This window comes from Sus scrofa, chromosome 4, assembly GCF_054392235.1.
Source record: "Sus scrofa isolate SSC_HxYL_T2T_F1_AM1 chromosome 4, Sscrofa_HxYL_maternal_Yorkshire_Landrace_v2.0, whole genome shotgun sequence".
Taxonomy (NCBI): domain Eukaryota; kingdom Metazoa; phylum Chordata; class Mammalia; order Artiodactyla; family Suidae; genus Sus; species Sus scrofa.
In genome coordinates, this window is record NC_139386.1 from 100,171,739 (window position 1) to 100,191,560 (window position 19,822).

The window sequence follows — 19,822 nt, forward strand, 5'->3', positions numbered from 1 at the left end:
GAACTACTTGCTTTTATTTCCTAATCCAGATGTTTTTCCTCCACAGGAACTACAAAGTTCGGGTAAAAATCAGGTCTTTGTGGGTGGTAGCAACAGGATTTGATGTAGAGCACACACTCTGGAAGCTGACCAAAAATGGGGTCAAAACTGAGCTTTCAGATCCCTAGTTGTACTGATAAAAATCATTTAGTTTCATTATCTGTAAAATAAAGATAATATATATTGTTAGCATAAATGTGAAGGTTAGAATTAATGTTTATATGCCAGACCTTTTATAGGTTACTTAATTTAACACTGGCATCTTCCTTTATAGTTGTATTCTTCTAAACCGTGGATTCATTAGACATTGCACCCTAAGACCTCTTCACCAATATATGACACAGATTACATACTACTATATATGTGTGGTTTTAGTAAACTGTCCTGAGACAGCCTTTGAACTGATACTCTTGGATATTTGGAGAAAACAAGTTAATTTAACAAGAAGAGCTCTCAGAGTGTTTGCTTACAGACAGGCTGTGTGAGAGGATAGTTTTCAAAGCTGCCTTTGAGTTGCCAGTGCCTGGCATTTCCTGCACGCTGGCCTTGAGGCTGGACATGAATCTGACTTCCTAGTAGAAATGATACAGCTTCCTTGACAAAGTCCAGCTGTTTATACTAGAGACTAGAAATTTTTTCCATTTATATGCAGGGACAAATGTTCTGGAAATGACTGCAAAGAAAATCGGGCGGGGTGGGGCGCGGGGGACAAAAGGTTGCTCTAGGATCCACACAGCAAGCAACAGAAGGAGGAATATATTTGGAGAGTTTTGTGTTTTTATTCCTTTTAGACATTTCTGCTTGTTCTTTTTTTTTTTTTAATTTTTTTTTGTCTTTTTGCCATTTTCTTGGGCCGCTCCCACGGCATATGGAGGTTCCCAGGCTAGGGGTCCAATTGGAGCTGTAGCTGCCAGCCTACACCACAGCCACAGCAACGCGCGATCCGAGCTGCGTCTGCAACCTACACCACAGCTCACGGCAACGCTGGATCGTTAACCCACTGAGCAAGGGCAGGGACCGAACCCGCAACCTCATTGTTCCTAGTCGGATTCGTTAACCACTGCGCCACGACGGGAACTCCTGCTTGTTCTTTACTATGAAAGATTTGCCACCTAACATGTAAGAAAGTAGCCCTTTTAAGTGGGTGGCCTGCTTGGTGCCTTAAACTTTGCAAAACGCTGGTTTACTGGAAAGCGTCTGAAAAACAGTTCCATGATTCTGAGCAGCAGGAGGGCCCGCCTCCTGATGACGTCACGCCTGCGGATTGGCTGATGTTGGAGCTGAGGGCGCAGCTGGGGTTGAGCGGGAACCGAGGGTTGGCAGTCGCCATGACGGGTTCGCCAGCGCCGCGAGGCTCTGCGTTGCTCTGCTTGCCTCTACAGCGCTACCTGTTGCTATTTCTCTTTTTGCATGGAACCCTGGCCAACAAACTTAACGTGCCTCAGGTGTTGCTACCCTTCAGCCGGGAGCCGGGCCGGGTGCCTTTCCTACTGGAGGCACAGCGGGGCTGCTATACTTGGTGAGGGGTCGGGGGATCCCAAGGATGGGAGAGGTTCAGTCAACGGAAGACATTCAGGAACGTTGCGGCCGCTCGGCCTGAAGGGCTTTATCTGTAGGGGTGGGGGTGGGGTGTCCGTGGGGGCGGAGTGGCCAGCCCTTCCTGCTGTGGCCTGTCTTCCTTGTGTGGGCTATTTTCTGCTTATGTGTGGGTCCTTGTGGGGAGGGGAAGTCACTGTGTGGACAGCTCTCAGGGCACGAGGAAGGCTTGTGTTGGAGGTTTCAGGCATTGATGGTTACCCGATGTGGAGAACTTCCTTAGAGTTCCCCTCGTGGCTCAGCGGAAACAAATCTGACTAGCATCCGTGAGGACGGAGGTTCGATCCCTGGCCTTGCTCAGTGGGTTAAGGATCCGCCCTTGCCAGGGAGCTGTGGTATAGGCCGGCAGCTCCAGTTCTGATTTGACCTCTAGCCTGGGAACCTCTGCTGCCCTGAAAAGATTAAAACAAACAGAGTGAGAGGGATTTCCCAAGGTCTGAGGAGATTTATTGAGGTGAGGAGCTAGAGAAGCTTAGAGAGGCCTAGGGTGTGAGAGTACTCCACAAAACTAAATGAGGTGGAGTTCTCAATGTAAAAACACAACTAATTGGAATTCCTGTTGTGGCTCAGCAGTAATGGATCCGACTAGTATCCATGAGGACTGGGATTCGATCCCTGGCCTCGCTCAGTGCGTTAAGGATCTGGTGTTGCTCTGTGGTGGTGTAGGTTGCAGATGCAGCTCGGATCTGGGTCTGACGTTATTGTGGCAGTGATGTAGGCCGGTAGCTGTAGCTCAGATTTGACCCCTCTTCTGGGAACTTCCATATGCCATTGGTGTGGCCCTAAAAAGCAAACAAACAAAAACCACAACTAAGTATGGCACAATTTACTACATTCCTTTTTTACAGTCTTCTGAAGTAAGTACTATTATATTATTTTCATTTTACAGATGAGGGTCCTGAGACCCAGACTCCATGAAGTGTAAATTTCTTGTAATATGACAAGATTCGTTTTGGGTGGAGATGAGAGGTGCCTGTAATATATGTTTCCCTTCTTCTATGAGAGTACCCTCTTGAAGCGTACACTCAGCTTTGGGATAATCAACTCCAAAGGGGAGGGGATGACTTTCTGACTGAGGATCATGAGGAAAGACATGATTATCCAGTGTGAGAAGACGCAATGTTAGGTTGTGTGGCTTCTTAAGGTGTAAGGGAACCTAACTGAAGTGGGCTCCAAGGTATCAGAGGATTCTTTTTTTTTTTTTTTTTTTTTGTCTTCTTGCCATTTCTTGAGCCGCTCCCTTGGCATATGGAGGTTCCCAGGCTAGGGGTCGAATCGGAGCTGTAGCTGCCAGCCTACACCAGAGCCACAGCAACGCGGGATCTGAGCCGCGTCTGCAACCTACACCACAGCTCACGGCAACGCCAGATCCTTAACCCACTGAGCAAGGCCAGGAATCGAACCCGCAACCTCATGGTTCCTAGTCGGATTCGTTAACCACTGCGCCACGACGGGAACTCCCAGAGGATTCATTTTAATTGGCGTAGATTTCCCTATTCCATCACTTAAGAGAAGCACTAAGGTTTATCCAGAGTGTAAAAAGTTTACCCCTGGAGTTCCCTTCGTGGCTCAGTGGAAAAAAATCTGACTAGCCTCCATGAGGACACAGTTTTGATCCCTGGCCTTGATCAGTGGGTTAAGGATCCAGATTTGCCTTGAGCTATGGTGTAGGTCGCAGACTTGGCTCAGATCCCACGTTGCTATGGCTGTGGTGTAGGTCCGCAGCTATAGCTCTGATTCAACCCGTAGCCTGGGAACCTCCATATGCCTCGGATGCAGCCCTAAAAAGACAAAATATGCGCGTGCGTGTGCGCGCGCACACACACACACAGAGGTATATTCCCTTATACCTCCTATTTTATGAGGAAGGGAATCAGGCTTATATGATGACCAAGTGTGATTCATTTCCTGAGAGGATGATGCAAGGCATCAATCTAGCATTGAAAGCTATTCCTGCCATCTATCCCAAAATAGTGATTTTTCAAATTGTAGTTTGAGTTGGACTCACACCTCATAATTAGGCAACATTTCCACTTTATTTGTGTGTGTGTGTGTGTGTGTGTGTCTTTTCTAGGGCCGGCTCACACCTCATAATTAGGCAACATTTCCACTTTATTTGTGTGTGTGTGTGTGTGTGTGTGTCTTTTCTAGGGCCGGACCCGAGGCATATGGAGGTTCCCAGGCTAGGGGCTGAATTGGAGCTACAGCTGCGGGCCTACACCACGACCACAGCCACCACCACCGCCACAGCAACTCAGGATCCAACCCGCATCTGCAACCTACACCACTGCTTTCGGCAACACCATCCTTAACCCACTGAGCAAGGCCAGGGATTGAACCTGCAACATCATGGTTCCTAGTTGGATTCGTTAACCACAAAGCCATGACAGAAACTCCAACATTTCCACTTTAGATAGCAGCAGCCCACTTTCTAGAATTGGAGATTTATGGAGTATGAGAAAGCCAGGTCTCTCATTATTGGAAACACAAAACACAAGATCAATTCTATTTTTACATACTGAGGAAAGAATGTAACTTTTTTTTTTTTTTTTTTTTTTTTTTTTTTTGCTATTTAGGGCCACACCTGGGGCACATGGAAGTTCCCAGGCTAGGGAATGAATCTGAGCTGTAGCTGCCTACAGCCACAGCCACAGCTACGCCAGGTCTGAGCCACATCAGTCTACACTGCAGCTTGAATGTAGCAATACCAGATTTTTATTTTTATTTTTATTTTTTTGTCTTTTTGCCATTTCTTGGGCAGCTCCCGCAGCATATGGGAGGTTCCCAGACTAGGGGTCTAATCCGAGCTGTAGCTGCCAGCCTACGCCAGAGCCACAGCAACGTGGGATCCAAGCCGCGTCTGCAACCTACAACACAGCTCATGGCAACGCTGAATCATTGACCCACTGAGCAAGGGCAGGGATGGAACCTGCAACCTCATGGTTCCTAGTCGGATTCATTAACCACTGAGCCACGACGGGAACTCCCATGCAATACCAGATCTTTTTTTTTTTTTTTTTTTTTTTTTTTTTTGGTCTTTTTTTGCCATTTTCTAGGGCCACTCTCGCGGCATATGGAGGTTCCCAGGCTAGGGGTCAAATTGGAGCTGTAGCTGCCGGCCTATGCCAGAGCCACAGCAACGCTGGATCCAAGCCGTGTCTACAAACTACACTGCAGCTCACGGCAACACCGGATCCTTAACCCACTGAGCAAGGCCAGGGATGGAACCCACAACCTCATGGTTCCTAGTCGGGTTTGTTAACCACTGCGCCATGATGGGAACTCCCAATACCAGATCTTTAACCCACTGTTTGAGTCCAGGGATCGAACCCACATCTCATAGATATTTAACCTGCTGAGTCACTACATAAACTCCAGAATGTAATAATCTTATTTTAAATTTTTTTCTTTTTTTTGTCTTTTGAGGGCTGTACCAGCGACATATGGAGGTTCCCAGGCTAGGGGTCGAATTGGAGCTATAGCTGCTGGCCTACACCGCAGCCACAGCAACACCAGATCCTTAATGCACTAAGCAAGGCCAGGGATCAAACCTGCATCCTCATGGATGCTAATCAGATTCACTTCCGCTGAGCCAGGACAGGAATTCCTTATTTTAAATATTGAAGGAGGACTGTAACTTTGCCCAAGGGGTCACTGGAAAATGTTTTGATAAGTCTCTCCCACTTAAATCTTGTGTCCCTAAGCAATGTTTCTGCCTTAAAAAATAATTTAAGGAGTTCTCTTGTGGTTAAGGATCTAGGGGGTTAAGAATCTGGTGCTGTCACTTAGCGGCTCTGGTCACTACAGTGACATGGGTTCAATCCGTGTCCTGGGAACTTCCATATGCCTCAGGCACAGCCAAAAAAAAAAAGAGTAAGAGAATCATTTATGTACACCTGGTAGTATGTAACATGGAAAAACTGTAGGAATGTGTTTCACCAAAAGTTAATTTTAATCCACATTCTTATTTCATACTCTTAAGTATTTTATTCTGGCAGGCATTCCACCCATCGTGATGCAGTAACTGTTGAACCTTTATATGAAAATGGCACCTCATGTTCCCAAAAAGCTGTGCTCATTGCGGAATCTACCCAACCAACACGCCTCAGCAGTATTATTCTTGCTCGAGAGATAGGTATGTTGAGAGAAAACACACCTTGTAACAGTTCATCTAGAGTAGAACAATCTGGTATCTTTTATAGATGGTGAACACAAACATTGTTGCTTTCAAATGATGAGGTTAAAAAAAGGATTCCTGCAATATAAAACCTAATTGTGGCATCCTATTCTGTAACTTTTTTCTTTTTTTTTCCTTTTTGTATATCCTGTCCCTGGCATCATGCCTGATACAGATTGGAAATTCTGGTTGTTTGAATCAATGGAGACAGGAAGGAATTATATATCAAAACTGGCTTGAGTGTTAAAGTCTGAGGCTGGTCTTGAGTGAGGCCAAAGACAGTGTAAAAACTAGTCCTTCTTGGAGTTCCTGTCATGGCGCAGTGGAAACAAATCTGACTAGGAGGCGTGAGGTTGTGGGTTTGATCCATGGCCTCGCTCAGTGGGTTAAGGCTCTGGCGTTGCCATGAGCTGTGGTGTAGGCCAGCAGCTGTAGCTCCGATTCAACCCCTAGCGTGCATACCTCCATATGCAGGTGTGGCCCTAAAAAGACAAAAAAACAAAACAAAAACTAGTCCTTCTCAAAGATATGAACCTGTATCACTTGTATCAGCTTGTTAGAAATGTGAATTCCTAGGCCCCACTTTAGATCTGCTGTATCAGAATTTCTGAAATGGACCCAGGGATCCATGTCTCTAACAAGCTCACTAGGTGATTCTCATCCATAATAAAGTTTGGAATGCGCTGCACTAGTTTATTTTAGACTACAGCAGCTTAAGAAATACTATTTGTATCCAAAATATGATCAAGGTTCTTTGTATCCCTGAGTTTTTAGCACTTAATACTGTCATATTAATAGGCCAGAAATATCTTTATGTGTGGCTTTTAATTATTTTGATAAATTATATATCTCTATTACTAAAAAGAAATTCAGAATGTTTGGTATACCATATTTCATATAATTGAAGATACCATCTATTATAAAGCTCTTTTTAGGAGTTCCCACTTTGGTGCAGTGGGTTAAGGATCCAATATTCCCACAGCTGTGGCATAGCTTGCAGCTTCTGTTGGAATTTAATCCCTGGCCCGGCAACTTCCATATACCGAGGGTGTAACTGAAAAAGAGAAAAAAAAAGCTATTTTTAATGTACCACTAAGAAAGAACAATGATGCCAACTAAACTAAGACATCATCAGTTATAAGATAAAACCCAATTTCAGAGATGTTAAAATGTGAAAAAACGAGTGTCATAGAATCAACGAAATGTGATATGAGATCTCAAAGATGTGAAACTTTGAGGACCATGTCGTGCAGGATGCAGTTACAATGGATAGAGAAGGAAGGTTACCAAGGTCAGGAAAGCATTCTTTGGTCACATATGCTATTTTATTTCATTTTATTTATTTATTTATTATTTTTTTGTCTTTTGTCCTTTTAGGGCCACACCCATGGCATATGGAGTTTCCCAGGCTAGGGGTCTAATCAGAGCTACAGCTGCCAGCCTACACCACAGCCACAGCAACACCAGATCCAAGCCGCATCTTCGACCTATACCACAGCTCCTGGCAATGCCAGATCCTTAACCCACTGAGCAAGGCCAGGGATTGAACCCGAAACCTCAGGGTTCCTAGTCGGATTCATTTCCGCTGTGCCACGACAGGAACTCCACATAGCTATTTTAATATAATTACTCTTAACTACATAAATTCATTCTGATAGCCAGAGATTCATTCACACGATTGCTAGGAAAAATGTCAAATCTAGCTCTCAGCTTAGTTTCATCTGACTTGTTAATATTCCAAAGTCTTTTAAATTAGCTTTCCCGGTTTTGCTGTTAATACAATTGTGTACATAGATGTACAATTGTGTACATAGACTCCCCATGATGAATGACAGTCTTAGTGTCCTACCAGGTGCCTTCTTACCTGAATGGGAACTGGCATGCTGAAATGGGAGGTGGAGGAAGGGACATTTTGAAAGAAAGAGCATGCCTAAGAGAAATTGTTCATTTGTTTGACAAATATGTTTGAATTGCTTACCAACTATAAAGCATCTGTAAAGGTAAAACGATTTAAATACGCCATTGGTCTTTAGGTGCTTAGAATTTTGTTTATGATGTTTTTGGTGACAGTGTAGTAAAGAAATTTAATGGCTATGACAGAGAGGAGAGAGGCGAAAGATGAGGCAGCCGTGTTCTATTTGGTAAGAGTGCTAGATGTCTTTTGATTGTTTTATTTTGACTAGGTGTTATCTCCATTTGATAAAAGCTTTAAAGAATATAAAGGCGTTCCCGTCGTGGCTCAGTGGTAACGAACTGGCCTAGTATCCATGAGGACTCGGGTTCAATCCCTGGCCTTGCTCAGTGGGTTAAGGATCCATGAGCTGTGGTGTAGGTCACAGTTGCAACTCAGATCCCGCAGTGTTTCTGTGGCTGTGGTGTAGGTTACATAGTGAAAACTAAATCGCTAATCTCATTTCTCCAAGAGACAACTGTTTTTCTGTCTCCTTCCAGAGGTAGTCTATGGATATATGAATATGCCTTTTTGTAGTGGACTATACATTTTCTTTTCTATTTTTTCTTTTTTGGCTGCGTCTGCAGCATGCAGAAGCTCCTGGGCCAGGGATGAAACTTGTGCCACAGCAGTGACAACACCGGATCCTTAACCCACTGAGCGACCAGATAACTCCAAGATTTTCAACCTTAGGTACAGGACAGATAGATGATTTCAGGTTAAAAAAAATCTCCAGTGGAGGATGAAGGAAGAGTTTGGACAACCGGATGATTTTGGTGGAGAGAATAAAATGGGGTGATCAGTACATTTTGCCCTGTACTCAGTATGTGGTTAATATTCATAAAATACTTAGATGATTTGCTGAAGTGGATTGTAATCATATAATCAAGAGGAGTTGATTTGAAAGCTAGGATAAATATGAGAATCAGGGCAAGCAGGAAATATTTATTATTTCTGGAAATATTTATTATTTCTGCTCCCTCTTTTTTTGTCTCTGGCTCTATGTCCCTTTGCTTCTCTTAGTCTTGGCTTCATTCTCATTTTTTTTCTACATCATTCTTCGTCTTCCTGGATCAACTCTCCTCCGTCTCATTAATTTTTCTTCTTTACTGTATGAACCTGAAGTAATATGGACATGTAAATAAGAATATTCATTGTATTATTAATAGTTTTTTGTTCTTCTCATCTTCAAAAGCAGCTAAGTTAAATGTTTGATACTTCTAATTAACCTAAATTTACTTATGAATCAGACAGTGTATTTTTTTTTCTTTATGATCAATGACCTGTATTGAAAAGCTTTCTGCTGTTGAAGCAGTCAGATATGGGTAGGCATTGTGTGCACAAAGATTTCCGTATTATTTATTTAAGGTCACAGCTGCTTCTGTTCTGCCACTGCCCTGCACATTTCTCAACAGAAGATAGGAATTTAATTTCCCATTTAATCAATGCTATATTATCCAGTGACCAATTATCTAGTGTATATTTAGGTTTTTTTGGGTTTTTTTGTTTTGTTTTGTTTTGTTTTGTTTTTTGTCCGCACCCACAGCATATGGAGCTTCCCACGCTAGGGGTCAATTCAGAGCTACAGCTGCCTGCCTACACCACAACCACAGGAACGTAGGCTCTGAGCCATGTTTGCGACCTACACCACAGCTCCCTTAACCCACTGAGGGAGGCCAGGGATCAAACCCGCAACCTCATGGTTCCTAGTCAGATTTGTTTACCACTGAGCCACGACAAGAACTCCCTAGTGTATATTATTTAAGCTCACCCTTCCTTCCTTTGCCATCACTGGAACACTTCCTTAATGGTATATCTTATTAGCAGATCCTGTGAGATTTCAAGTTCTCTTGGCTCCTGTCCATAGACCTCATATCTTGGTCTTCAATTTTTTTAATTTCAGGTTTTGTTCTTAAGCTAAATGTTAATCAAGTAGAAGATGGATTTCATTTCATTTTTATTTTATTTATTTATTATTTTGTCTTTTTACGGCCACACCCGAGGCACATGGAAGTTCCCAGGCTAGGGGTCGAATCAGAGCTGTAGCTGCTGGCCTACGCCACAGCCACACCAACAGTAACATCAGATCCCAGCAGCTTGCACCACCGAAGTTTGCAGCAATGCATTATCCTTTAACCCACTGATTGAGTCCAGGGATAAAACCCACATCTTCATGGATACTAGTCAGACTCTTAACCCACTGAACCACAACAGGAACTCCTAAAACATTTTTTTAAATTATTCAACGAATTTATTACATTTATATTTGTACAATGATCATCACAATCCAATTTTATGAGATTTCCATCCCACAACCCCAAGTGCATCCCCCCACCCCCTGAACTGTCTCTTTTGGGAACCATAAGTTTTTCAAAGTCTGTGAGTCAGTATCTGTTCTGCAAAGAAGTTCATTCTGTCCTTTTTTCAAATTCCACATGTCAGTGAAAGAATTTGATGTTGGTGTCTCATTGTGACTGACTTCACTTAGCATGATAATTTCTAGGTCCATCCATGTTGCTAAAAATGCCTGTATTTTGTTCCTTTTAATGGCTGAGTAATATTCCATTGTGTATGTGTACCACATCTTCTTGATCCATTTAGGTTGTTTCCACATCTTCCTGGACATTTAGGTTGTTTCCACATCTTGACTATTGAAAATAGTACTGCAATGAACATTGGAGTACATGTCTTTCGAGTCATGGTTTTCTCTGAATAGATGCCCAGGAGTGGGATTGCTGGATCAAATGTAGTTCTATTTTGAGTTTTCTGAGGAATCTCCATACTGTTTTCCACAGTGGTTGCACCAGTTTACAATCCCACCAACAGTGTACTAGGGTTCCTTTTCCCCATCCCCTCTCCAGCACTTATTGTTTGTAGACTTTTTGATGATGGCCATTCTGGCTGGTGTAAGGTGGTATCTCATAGTGGTTTTGATTTGCATTTCTCTAATATAAAACATTTTATTTAAAAAATTTAGATTTACAGAAGAGATGCAAGGACAGTACAAAGATTTCCCAAGTATCCTTTCCCAGTTTCCCCTAATGTTCTGCTATTGTTCTTTTTCTGCTCTAAGATCCAGTCCGAGATAGCACATTGGACTAAATTAAATTTTCACGTTTCCTTAGTCTCCTCTGATCTGTGATCATTTCTCAGCCTTGCATGATCTTGACAGTTTTTTTAATAAGTTTTCAGGAAGAAAACTGCAGAGGTGAAGTCTTCTTATTACATTATATCATGGGGTACATGATATCAACATGAATTATCACTAGTGGTTTTAAACTTGAGCACTTGGTTAAGCTAGTGCCTATCAGGTTTTCTTCACTGTAAAGTCACCATTTTTCTCTTTCTGTATGCTAGTCATTAAAAATGACCGCTATGTTCAGCCAACATTCAAAGAAAGAGAAATTAATCTTCACCTCCTGGAGGGAGGTATGTTGAATAATTTGTGGGCATACATTAAAAACCACCACAGTAACTAATAAATACTTGGGGGATGTGAGTTCCCATTGTGGCTCAGTGGTAATTAACCTGACTAGTATCCATGAGAACACATGTTTGATCCCTGGTCTCAATCAGTATGTTAAAGGATCCAGCGTTGCCATGAGCTGTGGTGTAGGTCACAGATGTGGCATGGATCCCGAGTTGCTGTGGCTGTGGAGTATGCCTGTAGCTACAGCTCCAATTGGATCTCTAGCCTGGGGACTTCCATATGCCACAGGTGCAGCCCTAAAAAGACCAAAAAAAAAAAAAAATGGGGGGGATATATTTTGATATATCCTGTTTCTCTTAAAAGTTTCACCCACTAGTTTTTGCATTTATCTGTGAATCTTGCCTGTAGCAATATTACTGTGGAGTTTGATGGTGATTTACTATTTCCCTAATTCCTTCCATACTTTTTTTTTGCTTTTGGCCACACCCCCAGTATATGGAGGTTCCCAGGCTAGGGGTCCAGTTGGAGCTATAGCTGCCAGCCTACACCACCGTTATAGCAACTCGGGATTCGAGCCGCGTCTGTGGCCTACACCTCAGCTCACAGCAACACCAGATCCTTTAACCCACTGAGCAAGGCAAGGGATCGAACCCCAAACCTCTTGTTTCCTAGTCGGATTCATTTCCTCTGCGCCACGACGCAAACTTCTTTCCACACTTATTAATAGCACTTTTCTGCTAGAAATATGTTATAAATAACTTCTTATTTATTCATTCATTATATATGTGTGGACTCTTGGATATTTGTTTTATTTTTGTTTTACATAAATACTCTCATAATTTATTTTGTTACTCCAGTTTTTTTAACTTTAGCCATTGGGAGCTTTTTCGGGTTGGCTCCTGTGTCCTTTGGGCTTGCCTCTGTCCTAATTAATTAAGTAATTAATTTTAATACTTCCTTCCATCTTAGAACTACAAGATGAACCAGGCCCCTCTTGTGTTTTCCCTGCCCAGTCATTTCTTCAAAGAGTCTTGGTTCCTTTTGTTAGAGAACTATATTTAGAAACCAAGATCCGGGTGCTAGTGTGTCCATGCTGCTAGAATGTCTTTGCTTCTGGGCCGTCTCAGTAAACAAGTGCTAGGAAATATATGAATGTATACTAACCAATGTATATAGACATATCTATATTTTTTGTATCTATCATATATATTAAAAATGAACTCATACTGATATCTTTGGTTCTAATCCTGCACCTCAGGGCAACTTCTTTCTCTGATCGTGAGAAACCTGACACTCATTATCTACAATATATTTACTTATATGTTGAGCTCTATAATTAATTCAATTTTTGTTTCCTATAAGAGTATAGCTTTTCCAGAAGTAGCATATTTTGATGCTTCCTGGCCTTTTTTGAGGGACATTTACATATATATCTGATTCACATTCTCCTTTGATCCAAAAACTCCATAAAAGGACCTATTGTAGCTCAGAATCCAACTGGTATCCACGAGGACATGGGTTTGATCCCTGGCCTTACTCAGTGGGTCAGGGATCTGGCATTGCCATGAGCTGTAGTGTAGGTCACAGATCCTGCTCAGATCCTGTGTTGCTCTGGCTGTGGCTGTGGCATAGACCAGAAGTTGTAGCTCTGATTCAACCCCTAGCCTGGGAACTTCCATATGACAGGGGTGTGGCCCTAAAAATTGAAAAGCAAAAAGCAAAACAAACAAACAAATATATATATATGTATCTGATCCATAGCTAGGGACAGAGTTTACCCCTGATGTCTGTTGGTATTGCAGTGATAGTTACTCTGCTTTTTGTTTCTCACAGATTAAATTAAAACTATAATGTATAGTTATAGTAACAGAATGGGGCAGCTACATAGGCAGTTCTCTAACACATGGTAAATGTGACAGGTGGAATTATAGTTAAAAGACAGAACAAAATAATTTTTTTCAACCTCACTTAATTCTGTACTGTTTCAATCTGTGTTTATTATTTCATTATGTCTATATTGACTAGTTGGGTCTAATGCATGGTTCTCAGGCTTTTTAATCTCACAGTCCAGAAAAAAAAAATTGAAAGAAATAAAATGAGGAGTTCCTGTCGTGGCTCAGTGGTTAACAAATCCGACTAGGAACCATAAGGTTGCAGGTTCGATCCCTGGCCTTGCTCAGTGGGTTAAAGATCTAGCGTTGCTGTGAGCTGTGGTGTAGTTCGCAGAGCGCGGTTCGGATCTGGCATTGGTGTGGCGTAGGCTGGCAGCTACAGCTCCAATTAGATCCCTAGCCTGGGAACCTCCATGTGCCATGGATGTGGCCCTAGAAAAGACAAAAAAAAAAAAAAAAAAAAAGACAAAAAGACCAAAACAAAACAAAAAAAGGATAAATAAATACAATTAAAAAAAAATCTACTCTAGGAGTTACCGTCGTGGCGCAGTGGTTAACGAATAATAAATAAATAAATTTTAAAAAATAATTAAAAAATCTACTCTTACCACAATTTCATATAAGAAAAAGTATTTTAACCATTCAAGAGTAATATAGAATGTAAGAATAAAGTATTTTCCTTTAAAGTGAATACAATTTTATTAGTTTTAAAATTCCTATTTTTCTCATTTTTTCCATGGATGAATGAACACACCACTGTAGGTCAGTGTTTGGGAACCACTGGCCTAGTATCTCTTTTTGTAAACAGGTTGAAAGGAACTGTTACAGCCTTTCCTTTTCTTAATATTTAGAATAAGCTCCTGAGCGTGTGAGACATTTAATAGAGCCATGACCTATTGAATTAAATTCTCAGTTTTTGGGTTTATTGTAGTGACTGACCATGAACTGCGCTGTGATGTAAAGGTTGATATAATTGACAGCATTGAAATTATATCTCGAACCCGGGAACTCTATGTAGATGATTCACCACTGGAACTGATGGTGAGGGCCTTGGATGCCAAAGGTAAAGAACGTCAGAGGATTCAACAAAATTTGTGTTTAGCACTGGGAAACAGCGTCTTTAGAGATTAAAGTTGATTGGAAATATTATTTTCTCATATGAAGTTCATGTATAAGAGGAATTAACTCTGAGTGTGGTTTCATATATTAACTATATCCTTTTATTAAAATTTCCTACTATATTTAATTGTTGCTTACCTCAGAAGTTTCCTTTAATATCCAAATTCTGGGAGTTGCTGCTGTGGCTTGACTCAGTTGATGGTGTCTCTGCACCAACAGGACGAATGTTCGATCCCTAACCCGGCACAGTGTGTTAAAGGATCTGGCATTACTGCAGCTACAGCATAGGTCACAACTACAACTCAAATCTGATCCCTGGCCTGGGAACTCCATATACCACAGGACAGACAAAAAAAGAAAGAAAGAAAAAAAGAAAGAAAATTCAAATTCTGCCACCAAGATCCTGCTAATGATCCCTAGATCAGCAATTAAGAACATTTTTGGGGCACTCCCTGGTGGCTCAGCAGGTTAAGGATCTGGTGTTGTCACTGCTGAAGTGAGGGTTCGATCCCTGGCCTGGGAACTTACACATGCCATAGGTCACAGCTATGACCCCACGTTTTTTGGAAATTATTACTAGCTCTGTTTTGATTAGTCTACTTTTTTTTTTTCTTTTTAGGGCCCCATCTAAACCATATGGAAGTTTCCAGGCTAGGGGTCGAATCAGAGCTGCGGCTGCTGGCCATAGCCACAGCCACAGCCAGGCCAGATCTGAGCCACATCTGTGACCTATGCCACAGCTTGCAGCAATGCTGATACTTAACCCACTGAGCAAGGCCAGGGATTGAACTCACATCCACATGGATACTAATCGGGTTCTTAACTCGCTGAGCTACAAAAAGAACTTCAGTCTACTTTTTTCTTTTTTCTTTTTTGCATACCCCGTGACATATTGGGCTGGGGATTGAACTTGTGTCCTGGCTCTGCAGAGACATCACCTATCCCATTGTGCGGCAGTGGGAACTCCTTGATCTGCTTTCCATATGCCAGGAGAATTAAATGTAAACCTATGAAAAGATTTTATAATGTTAAAACCTTTATCTTTCTTGAGACTGATTTTATTTTGCTATACATCATACTAATGTTGTAATATGTAAAAAACATTTACATGCATTGCTTTTTGTAATTGTTTAGTGAAGACTGAGCTTTTTAATCTGAAAAATGAATGTATTAGAAGTATTCAAATCTAGTTTTTATAAATTTTTTTTTTTTTTTTGTCTTTTGCTATTTCTTTGGGCCGCTTCTGCGGCATATGGAGGTTCCCAGGCTAGGGGTCCAATCAGAGCTGTAGCTGCCGGCCTACACCAGAGCCACAGCAATGCGGGATCCGAGCCGTGTCTGCCACCTACACCACAGCTCATGGCAATACCGTATCCTTAACACACTAAGCAAGGCCAGGGATCGAACCCGCAACCTCCTGGTTCCTAGTTGGATTTATTAACCTCTGAGCCACGATGGGAACTCCTAGTTTTTATAAAAATTTTTGCTGAAGGGACCAGGATTTAGGGATACCTCTCAACCCAAAGGTAGACTATAAGGTGGCCTTTATGTAGAAAGGAACAGAAAGAGTGCCACAATGTTATCAACTAGAAGTTAATCAGCTTAAGTTCTTTTCACTTTCAGAAAGCTTATACAGCAACAGTACTCATATGGATTAAGTAGGGGTCTTCCTCATATATGTGTTTCAATTCATTAATGATAGTGTCCATATTTGTAATGAAAGAAGCCTAAAAATAATTTTCTAGTTCGGTCTCCCTTTCTTTTAAAGGTAGCTGAATATTTTTGAATATGTGATTCTGTCTTGTCTGCTTTGGCTTGCTCTACAGGAAATACTTTTAGTAGTTTGGCAGGGATGATGTTTGAGTGGAGCATTGCCCAGGATAACGAATCAGCAAGAGAAGAACTTTCTAGCAAAATTAGGTAACCTTGAAACCAAATGTAACCATGTTTGAAGGAAACATCTGCCTTTAGGTAGCACACTGAACTCAATCATTGTATGGGCTTTCATAATCTTTCTGTCTGGAACGTTCTGGAACAGATAAATATACCAGGGGGAAATGTCTTTATAGAATGACATATGGTATGGATGGAGATACCTTTATGAACGTTTAATTTGAGCTACTGCAGAGGAGTTCATGAGCTCAGTAGCGTACAGTTCTGAGTCAGGTGTATCTTCCAGCAATTTTGTTGTTCAAGCTACTTGCACATGCTGCAATACAGGGAGTAGATAATTGTATGACATTTTTTCTTCAGTACCAAGAAATAGCTCTCAGACAATCCAAGTTTTTGTCCCAGCAGTTTTAGCCAGAAACATATTAAGTACTTTCTTCCTCTCTAGTCTTTGTAGAAAACAAATTTTAAAACTTTTTAGACTATATAGACATTGAAGAGATTATGTTTAATGTCTCCTAGTCCTTTTAGAAGATGACTAATTATTTGATTCTACTAGATACAAACCTTGTTTTATCTCTAGGATTTTGAAATACTCCGAAGCAGAATATTCTCCCCCAGCATATATAGTTGAGATGGAAAAGGAAGGGAAACAAGGAGATATGATTTTGGTGTCTGGGATTAGAACTGGTGCTGCTGTTGTAAAAGTTCGAATTTATGAACCATTCTACAAGGTAAAAAGTTTGTGCTATAAACTTTCATTTAATGGTCTTGCCTATGGAATATGTAGGTTTTGGGTCTTGCCTATGAAATATGTAGGTTTTGGGTTTTTTGTTTTTGTTTTGCCCTTTTTAGGGCCTCTCAAGGCATATGGAAGTTCCCAAGGCTAGGGGTCAAATTAGAGCTGTAGCTGCTGGCTTACACCACAGCCACAGCAACACCAGATCTGAGGCAAATCTATGATCTACACCACAGCTCATGGCAATGCCAGATCCTTAACCCACTGAGCAAGGCCAGGGATCAAACCCACATCCTCATGGATGCTAGTCTGGTTTGTTACTGCTGAGCCACAACGGGAACTCCTTTATAAAATATTTTAAAAGAAACTATAAGAAGTAAACTTTGGTTTTTCCTTTGTGGTACAGTGGGGTAAGGATCCAGTATCTGCAGTGGCTCAGGCCAATGTAGTGACACAGGTTTTATCCTTGGCCTGGGAACTGTGGGTGTGTTCCCCCCCCCCAAAAGGTAAACTTTTAACAACAAAGATGACTTTAAGGATTTTGCCTATGGTAACTTTGTGGGTTTTTTCCTTCTTTTAGAAAGTGGCAGCAGCATTGATACGTCTGCTTGTTTTGGAGAATATATTTCTTATACCATCCCACGATATTTATCTTTTAGTAGGAGCATATATTAAATACCGAGTTGCAAAAATGGTTCAAGGAAGAATGACAGGTAAGATGACTTAGCTTTTCCTAAGACTAATATTAGGAAAATATTTTTTATTGACAAAAGAAGCAACTCCACATTATGTATAAAAAATATTTCTGGCTTTAGATTTTGTTATAAAGTACAGTTGACTCTTGAACAACAAGGATTTGAGCTGTGCAGGTCCACTTATACACAGATATTTTCCCAATAAATACTACAGTACTGCCATATGCCTGTTTGGCTGAATGCATGAATGGAGGGTTGACTAACATGCAGATGTGCAGCTGCAGAATGATCAAGGGATGTTGGTGCCTCTAACCCCTGCCATGTTCAAAGGTCAACTGTATTTCTTAATTACTGTACTTGAACTAATACTGGACAGAGATTGTCTCCGTATCTTGAACAGACTAACGCTGTAGTTCGGCTATTTAGCTTCAGTGCCCATAGGTATCTGAATTAGCTGCTAAAACAACAATCAAAATTTACTAGCTTTTATAGGGCAAGTGATGAAATTACCAGAAGGGACTCGAATGATCTTTGTAAAAGGTGTTTATTGAGAAACAGTTAACTGAAAACTTAATACTTGTTAACCCCAAAAGTTCCACTGAGTTTATAAAGTGTGCATTTGCTCCATTACCATTAGTCCTTTACTTACTTGGTGGGAATCCCTCCTATTCTCAGTTCTCTCGTTTTTAAAAATACAAGTAATGCCAACAGTAAACTCATATGTTATTCCTCCCAAGATAGCTACAGGTATAAATTCTTCATAGTAGGAAAGAAATTAAAAGCAGGTCATATTCTTACTTAAACCTGTTTCTTCGTATCATCCAAAAATACATCATTGTCCATTGGAATGGATACTCTTCATTACATTTATGTATCTTTCACATCTTACAGAGGTGGAATTTCCCCTGGAACATTATACGCTGGAATTGCAAGACCATAGTGTTGCATATAATGTGTCTCGTTCTGGGAGAGTGGCTTTACTGGATGAGAGAACAGCCATGGTGACTGCTGTCCAGCTGGGCCACACTAACCTTGTTTTTGTCCATAAAAGTATCCTTTTGTTCAAGTTTTCATTGCCAATCTATATTTCCTTCAGTACGCTAGATATGTTCCTTGGTAAAATACTTTGTTAAGCATGATTATAATACTACTACACTTATTTTCCATAGGTTGTGTTTTTAACAAAGCACTAAAAATTATTGTTGTCATAATTTCTAACAAAAGGTAGGTAAAGAAGAATGGTTGGGAGTTCCCGCTGTGGCTCAATGGTAACCAAACCAACTACTATCCATGAGGACGCGGGTTCAATCCCTGGCCTCACTGGTGGGTTAAGGATCCTTGGATCCAGTGTTGCCATGAGCTGTGGTGTGAATTGCAAACGCAGCTTGGATCCCAAATTGCTGTGGCTGTGGCATATGCTAGCAGCTGAAGCTCCTATTGTACCCCTAGCCTGGGAACTTCCATATGCTGCCTGTGCGGCCCTAAAAAGACAGAAAAAAGAAGAGTGGTTGGGACTTGGGATCTGTAGACTTCAGAGTTTATGTGTAACCACATTCAAATTATAATTATGACATTGGGGAAGGCAGTTTTGAGGAACTTCTATAAATTTTATTTAATTTTTTCCTTCCTTTTCACATGAATAATTGAGAAAAGATGATATTGTCTGCAGTGGATACTTAATATTTATTAAATTGAAGAAAGTAATTTTTTAAAGTTTACTAAACCTGGAGTTCCCGTCATGGCACAGTGGTTAATGAATCCGACTAGGAACCATGAGGTTGCAGGTTCAATCCCTGGCCTTGCTCAGTGGGTTAAGGATCCGGCATTGCTGTGAGCTGTGGTGTAGGTTGCAGACGCGGCTCGGATACCTCGTTGCTGTGGCTCTGGCGTAGGCCGGTGGCTACAGCTCCGATTAGACCCCTAGCCTGGGAACCTCCATATGCCGTGGGAACGGCCCAAGAAATGGCAAAAAAAAAAAAAAAAAATATAAAATTTACTAAACCTGCTTTGTAAAGATTGAAAGATCTATGTAGAGCTCTACTATAGTCAATGAAAATGAAATATGACTAGGATCTAAAATCTCAGAAAATTGAAAATTTCGTAAAATTCTTAGTGTTTGACTTGGAATATTTCCTATTTTTGAATATATGAATCCCAAATAAAGCAATTCATTGAGCAAATATCTATTATATTTCTTTTCTTTTTTTTTCTTTTTTCTTTATACGGCCACACCTGTGGCATATGTAAGTTCCTGGGCCAGGGGTTGAATCAGAGCTGCAGCTGAAGCTTATGCC

The 19,822-nt window shown here is 41.1% G+C and overlaps 1 protein-coding gene across 11 annotated transcripts in view; it reads left to right on the forward strand.

Annotated features, from left to right (window-relative positions):
* The first annotated feature begins 1,360 nt into the window (after positions 1–1,360).
* Positions 1,361–19,822, forward strand: part of NUP210L (nucleoporin 210 like) — a 125,833-nt gene continuing 107,371 nt past the window's right edge. For 3 of the 11 annotated variants that reach the window (XM_021089795.2, XM_085022847.1, XM_085022846.1), the window contains exons 1-7: positions 1,361–1,558; positions 5,634–5,770; positions 14,017–14,148; positions 16,031–16,124; positions 16,678–16,828; positions 17,414–17,546; positions 18,420–18,578. In XM_021089795.2, coding sequence (XP_020945454.2) covers positions 1,368–1,558; positions 5,634–5,770; positions 14,017–14,148; positions 16,031–16,124; positions 16,678–16,828; positions 17,414–17,546; positions 18,420–18,578 — 997 coding nt within the window. In that variant the 5' untranslated portion in view covers positions 1,361–1,367. Of the gene's footprint in view, positions 1,559–1,661; positions 1,723–5,617; positions 5,771–14,016; positions 14,149–16,030; positions 16,125–16,677; positions 16,829–17,413; positions 17,547–18,419; positions 18,579–19,822 lie in introns of those variants that run through there. The other 8 variants (XM_085022850.1, XM_085022854.1, XM_085022853.1 and 5 more) reach the window with 4 other exon arrangements.